At 35.2% G+C, this 7,500-nt stretch overlaps 1 protein-coding gene across 1 annotated transcript in view; it reads right to left on the bottom strand.

Annotated features, from left to right (window-relative positions):
• Window positions 1-1,855: 1,855 nt before the first annotated feature.
• Window positions 1,856-7,500, bottom strand: part of Rpt2 (26S proteasome regulatory subunit Rpt2) — a 6,890-nt gene continuing 1,245 nt past the window's right edge. The window contains exons 2-9 of the mRNA XM_043022539.2: window positions 5,099-5,252; window positions 4,804-4,928; window positions 4,344-4,529; window positions 3,777-3,876; window positions 3,358-3,572; window positions 2,905-3,102; window positions 2,353-2,562; window positions 1,856-2,223 (exon numbers count right to left, since the gene is read on the bottom strand). Coding sequence (XP_042878473.1) covers window positions 2,089-2,223; window positions 2,353-2,562; window positions 2,905-3,102; window positions 3,358-3,572; window positions 3,777-3,876; window positions 4,344-4,529; window positions 4,804-4,928; window positions 5,099-5,252 — 1,323 coding nt within the window. The 3' untranslated portion in view covers window positions 1,856-2,088. The remainder of the gene's footprint in view (window positions 2,224-2,352; window positions 2,563-2,904; window positions 3,103-3,357; window positions 3,573-3,776; window positions 3,877-4,343; window positions 4,530-4,803; window positions 4,929-5,098; window positions 5,253-7,500) is intronic.

Below are 7,500 nucleotides of genomic sequence, written 5' to 3'. Positions count from 1 at the left end.
ATGATCGTGGCGATGGAATACCTTACCTAGGTCTCACAAGAAGTGTAGAGAGAGCAGAAACAGAACACTTAAAAAATTTAAACCAAGATGACTGGACCAGAAGGCGTGGAGGGTCCTGAGAGAAGTGAGAGTGGATTTTTTGTGGAACCTGAGGTGGAAGATAGAGGAGCACTAAGAGATACCATAGGAATGGAAGGAGTATGTTAATACCCATCTTCAATGAGAAAAGAGACCTATAAGAGTAGGCTAACATCCGTGGAATTAAACTACATTCACACAATGAAGATATGGGAAAGGACACTGGATGACGACGTAGGTAGAATTGTCCAAAGGCCAGTTTGAGTTCGTGCCTAGAACGAATGAATCCACAGAAGGTATAGAACACAGGCAAGCAGAGAGAAGATTAGCATTACAGACCAGAGGAATGAAAATAAGTAGAACAAAAGCACTGTGTATAATATGTACAGAGCAAGAGCAGGATAGACATGGAAGAATTAGATTGACCGGTGCAGAGCCGAAGAGAGTACATGCATTTAATACCCGGGAACCACTTTATCAACAAGCGGTAGTGAAGATAAGGAAATAACTGTAAAATCTAAGCAGGATGGAGAAACTGGAGAAATGAATTAGGAGTAATTTGTGAAGAGAAAATGACAGCGAAAGTAAAGGGGAGTGTATAACACCATGGTAAGACCTGAAATGACATGCGGTACGGAAACATTACCTAGGAAGAAAGTTAATGAGAGGTAGATGGAAGTAACTGGAATGAGGATGTTGCAGTGGATGTGTGGGAGGACATAATTAACAATGCAAGGATCAGAGTAACAGCACAAGTGGTGGATATGAAGGAAGAAGGCATAAGAGGCAATGTTTAAATGATACAGGCGCATCATAAGGAGCACTGGAGAAAGTGACAACAAAAGAGCACTGGATATGGAAGGACAAGGTAGAAGGAGAAGAATACCCAAAATAATATGGAAAGACTGTTTTGCAGCAGATATGAGAGAAAGGTCTGTATACAAACATGCCAGGTGGAAGAAACTCAAGGAGAGGGACTCATAAGTCTAGTTAATAAAGCTGATGAAAAAAAACATTGGTTGATATTAGTCATAAAATTCTCATGGTTTGATACATTTCATATATATTTTATCCCTCCCTTCCTTTATACAGTGATTAAGTAAATTCTAGGTCATAAACAAAAGGAAATATTTGTAATCTGCTGTTAATAAGTGCTTATATTTACTGGGTTATTTCTAGCCGAGCTTTTTTATTTTTTTTATTGCTTTAAATAGTAAAATGTCATATGTAACCATAATATCTCCATTATTACCATTTCATATTGCCACTGCACTCAAATAAATTTTCTGTTACATCTCAAATAATATATGAATATTTGGTTGGAAGAATCAATAACTGTAATATCAGATTCGTCAGATTTAGCAAAAGTAATAATGTAGTAATAATTCATGGCATCCACATTATGGTCCCAATATCATTTACAAAATGTAGGAAAGTACTCCTCAAAATTTGCGAATTCAAAAGGGTGTGCAAGAGCACTGCAGCAAATACTTCCTACAGTGCTTTGATGATGGAGTTTCTTATTATAGCTTGGCTATCTTCATTGCACTGAAGTATAACAGTTGTTGCACTGTAGCCTTATAAAAAGAACCTTGCATGGTACTGTTTCAACCTTTCATTCACTCCTAATGTTTTTTTTAGACAGGGTGTGTTTTCTTGCCCAATGCCCTGATCATATAGGATGGTCATATAGTGATGCTGACAATATTCATTTAAGATAGTAAAAAAGTTATCCTTCACATACTCATAGTAAGTAATAGGATTCAAAACCAGCACGACGCATTTTCACCTTTTTATTTCTAAGAGGATGAAATTATTACATGATCAACTTCACGGGTCTAGAAAGGAAATTACTGGTCATGCCGTTTTAAAAACTTGTAGCCCATATGAAATTAAATAGAAAAAAAAAAAATATCCTTGGTTCTCCATAAATCTATAGTACAATAAAGAACATGGATCTCCATGTAAACACCTAAATATTAAAAAAATCCAACACACAGTTCCAAGACCCTAGAGATAAAGGCCTTCAGGTGTTCCCTCTTTCTTTCTGTAAAGAACGTTCTCCTTTGATTTCTTGAAGTCTTCATTTGTAACCTTCATTCTTCGTTCACGGAGAGCCATTAACCCAGCCTCAGTGCAAATGGCCTAAGGAAATACAAATCAATTATTATGTATGGGCCAACAACAAAAACTTTATCCCCAGAATGAAAAAGAATAAACAAAAGGTAGAAAATAAGACAAAATCCTGTGGTAAAACAAACAGGCTATATTTACCTTGATATCTGCTCCTGACAAGTCATCCTTTGCCATAATGAGTTCATCCAGGTTGACATCACCTGCCAATGTCATCCTTGATGTGTGAATTTGGAAAATACGACGCTTGGTTTTCTCGTCAGGCAGAGGGAATTCAATCTTACGATCAATTCTGCCTGGACGGATCAGAGCTGGATCCAGGGTTTCAATTCTGTTTGTAGCCATAATCACCTAAGACCAAAAAAACAAATTGTCAAGTTTCACAATACCAAAAATCACAAAACAGATATTCATTTCAATATCTACATCAGCTGCTTTATTTTTTATGTATATAAATTTTTCTAACATGATAATACCAAAAATTTAAAAGGTATGATCTATTAACTAAACTTTACCAATATCAAATATTACTCTTGTAAAAATGCTTTCAAATATAACTTTTAATACAGTTAAAATAATAATAAAACTTTACCACTTCCTAGGAGCTGCTTTAAATTCAAAATTAAATTCAAAATCAAAGGCAAAATTCTGCTAACATGTGAATAAACTAAAAGTATACAATGCAATTTTTACCTTGACATCTCCTCTAGAATCAAACCCATCCAGCTGGTTCAGGAGTTCCAACATAGTTCTTTGGATCTCCCTCTCACCACCAGAGTTTGAATCATATCGCTTGGTTCCAACAGCATCAATTTCATCAATAAAAACAATGCTGGGGGCATGCTCTTCTGCCACTCTGAAAAGTTCTCGTACCAATTTGGGACCATCACCCTGAAATCAAATAAACATTTATCAATCTCTGCTTACCACTATTCAAAAATATTGATCAAAATATCTTAAAATTAACAATTTTGGTGTATATAATCTTATCTGTGACAGAAACTTTAACACACAATATTGTATATATGTAATATAAAATATCTTCTCTAGATCACAATATATCTTTGAGATTCTTGTAAAATATCAATCCGTTTTAAATACAGTCTTTGAAAGAGAAAATTTGTCAAAATATCCCAGACTACTTACCAGGTATTTCTGGATAAGTTCTGAGCCCACAACCCTAAGGAATGTGGCACTGGTTTGGTTGGCCACAGCCTTGGCAAGGAGGGTCTTTCCAGTCCCTGGCTGTCCATAAAGGATGACTCCCTTGGGGGGCTTGATACCCATTTCCTCATAATACTCAGGGTGGGTTAGAGGCAGTTCTACAGACTCCTTTATCTCCTGAATCTGGGTATCCAGACCTATAAGTAAAAATATGTAAGTATACTATATAAGAGACACTTCACTACAAATTTCAGGTTTTTATAGATCATAAAAGAAATGAATAAAAAAAACATTTTGCTTGTGATATACTATGTGAAAATTAAGTCTAAAAAATAACCAATCTAACTGATCAGTAGACTATGAATAACATTTCCGAAGTGTATCCAACTGCCTCGCCTTACCTCCAATATCAGCATAGGTTTCCTGTGGGGCTTTTTCTAACTTCATAACAGTCACCATGGGGTCGGTATCATCACTTAGGACACCTACTACAGCATGCACCTGAAGTTGGAGGGGAAAATATACATGTAAATTTTGACACAACAGTATTAGATAGTATAAAATATAAATATAGATTACCATACTAAAACAAGAATATAACAGGAATCACAACAAATTGAAAATTAATAAATAAATAATAACAATTATGAATGTATCATTGTCCTTTACACTTTAAATAAATCTTTAAAATCTTATATTATGGGTATATATTTCTTGCACAAATTTTATATCATGTAATCACAAACTAATTTCCCCTACCCTTAATGAACATTTATTTTCCTTCTTAATGTCATACAGTAACATCAGGACATTGAAATATATTTCTTTTCTTGAAAAAAAATCTCTTCCCCCTATATTTCTCAAAATACCCATCATCCATCACCACCAACGTACAAATCTCATTTGCCTTATTCAGCCTTATTTAAATCTGGATAAAATCTAATGCACACTTTTCAAAGTCTACTCACCTTATGATTGAGAAGTACAGAGCAGCCAGGTTCTAACTGGTCTTTATCAACAAAGGACAGTATAGAAACATAATGCTCTGATCCAACGCTTGTGGATACAATGGCATGATTATCATCAATGATCTCTTCCAGAGTACCAACACTCATAGGTGTTCCTCGCAGATCATCGACCTTACTTCTTTCTTCCTGAAATCATAGAAACAATGAATAAAAGTGAAAGTAAAAAAAAGAAGGAATACTCTGAATGAATGCTCCAGTGTATATGAGTGGCTGCACCCCCCCCCCATTTTTTTTTTTTTTTTTTTTCTGAGGGTACCACATAACACAAGCAAACAGCAGATAGTTCAAGCAGCAATAAGAGCTAAAATGAAGTAGTAATTGCACATCATTGCACATATATCAGGTTAAATTACTATAACATTCAATCATTTCCTTCAGATTACAGCTAAAAGTTTCTCACCTCCTGCTTCTCTTCTTGGGGACGAAGAGTTTCCTGGTTCCGTATAAACTCTTCTTCCATCAGAAGATAATCTTTGATGCGTTCTAATTTTAACATTTTCAACCTGCATCTCGTATGCGGCGTTACTAAAAGAAAATGGTAATATTAATTTGCATCCATAAACATATAACTATTAAAATACATTTCATACTATGCTATACACAACCCTTTTGGATCAGAATTAAACCATGACGTATAACCAACATATGTCACAAGCTCATCATACCAATTTGGGACCATCAACAGTGGTACTAACCAAGGGGGAGTTTGTTGGCAGCATCTGGTCCCTTCATCCTCTTCTTCTTCTTACCGACACGGGTGGGTACTGGGGGTTCATACTTCTTCTTTTTGTCCTTCTTTTCATCCCCTCCCTGGCCCCCTCCCCCTCCACCATTACTGTGGTTCTGACCCTGAAATAAAGCAACACAAAAACAGTGTAAATTGTTAGGTTTCATAAAGTTTCATAATAGTACAGAAATACTGAAAATGCTCTATGATCAGACAAAAAAAATCTTTAAAATCTTAACCCTTCAGTATCAGAGTAGCCCCATAAAAAAAAGAAAAAAGAAAAAAAAACAAAAAAATAGCAATAATAATAATAATAATAATAATAATAATAATAACAAATGCAACAATAATAACTGAAATACCATATAAAGTCATGAAATTTCAGCACTGACTAAAAAGCTGGTATTGTCCCTGATGCTCATAAGACTAAATGAATAAACTAAGTTGCATGATAAAGCCTACTGAATTTTTCTTACTCGAAACTGTATTCTTTGAACTATAAGGGTGATCCTAATATGGATAGATAGTTTAAAGGAAAAGAAAGAAAGAAAAAGAAAAATTCACAATGGTAACTGTTCTACCTTTCAGTATAACCTCCAATAAATATTTATGTCTTCTCTTCATACATCCTAGCAAACAACACTGGGTATAAGCATATCCACATGCTCTTACTCTGGGATAAGATTATTCAATTGGTGGAGAGAACTTGTCCTTCTACTAGGCATCTAACTTTTCTTATCAAAATTATTATTGACTATTGTGAAGCAAATCTGAAATATCAATTCACTTCTTTCTTATTCTGTTGAACAAGAACCTTGTCAGGGCTACTGATATTGATATTTTTGACTATCATACACAAGCAATAAATGACAATGCAAAATTTAGGGAGTAAAATGATAGACATGAACAAACCAAAAGAGTGACTAACCTAAATAGGAAAGAACAATGTAACAGAGATACATACATATATATAAGACTAACCCAAAATATTCAATTACGAAATGGTTATCTTTGTTGTTTTGTATAATAACAAAAGTATGTCATTCATCATCTTAAGTGTATTTGGCAAGTTAGGATCTAAACCAACCAACCAAAGTAGCGTACTAATATTTTATTTTACATTAAATATATACAAAACCCTTAAATCTTTATCTAAAGCAAAGTAATCATTTGTCAAAAAGACTAAATCTGTTTATCTTTATATACTACATGTACCATAGACATGTTCTTTGCATTTAAAATTTTTAAACAAAGCTGCTGTCCCCACTGAACCCATTGCAGGCAGGGCAACACAATTATATAGTTGGCAATTTTGACCATATGTAAGGCATGTAAGGTGCCACTGCCAGTTTAGTTGCTTTGCTGGGTGGCACTTGTTGTGGGGTGGTGGTGGAGTGTATAGTTGTAAGTATTTTGTCTTTCCTTTGTTACAAAAAGAAAAGGTTTCAAACTTCATACTTATACCCTAATGTATAAATGAGAAGGAGTAAAGCTTAAGTCTCCCTCACTCCACCAAACATATAGAATGCCAGCCCTGCATCAATTACATAGGCTAGTCCACAAAAGGTTAATCAATTGTTGACCATCATATTTTTGGGGGTAACTGTTCCAGTCCACCACGGGCTATCGGTATTGCATCGCACTACAGCAAATGCTGTAGGTACGAGTTTTCAGGTTCAAAAGGGTACTTGCAGTAATCCAAGTGATTGCGGCAATAAAAAACATAGCTACACCACAAATATTCTGGCAAGATAAAAGTACAATTAGATAAATCTCTCCCAGTACACCAACATGTATGGAGGTCTTGCCAATTGGCAGTTAGGATGTGTACGTGTTCCAACATTAACTATAACCACTTACCATAATCTTTGAATCTATGAATAAAGTGATGCTGCCACTTCTGTTTTGCAATCTGACATTGAACAACAAACCTACACCATGTAAATAATGACTTGACAGTTAACCTGTTAACGACAGGTGACAAGATATCACGTCAAGTGGTGTCAAGGTCAGCCGATGGGGACGAGATATTTCATTGTGGCTATCCTCCTGGCTGGCGCATGGGGTTATCAGGTGTATAGTGTTAGTGTTATGCATTTCAAATATTCTGGCATTTCAACCATTTAGAGCCAAAATAGCCCCGTCGTTAATGGGTTAACCAACCTCCATGGCACTAGTCCAAGCTCCAAATTATCGGAATATATGTGGTGGTGCATTATTTGGCTTCATTTGAGCAAAATAATTGTTTAATTACAATAACTGTGGAGTTACCTTTAGGTAGATTACATTCTTATACATTTTGGTATGTTCCATTAGTTACGTTTTCTTACTCCATATGATCCTACTCTGGACGATTTCCCCGCTCAATGT

Source organism: Penaeus japonicus, unplaced genomic scaffold, assembly GCF_977035675.1.
Source record: "Penaeus japonicus unplaced genomic scaffold, GWHDUDI00000001_assembly GWHDUDI00000010, whole genome shotgun sequence".
In the NCBI taxonomy this organism is placed as follows: Eukaryota; Metazoa; Arthropoda; class Malacostraca; order Decapoda; family Penaeidae; genus Penaeus; species Penaeus japonicus.
The sequence above is the reverse complement of the archived record's forward strand: the minus strand, read 5'-3'. Positions and strand labels throughout refer to the sequence as shown.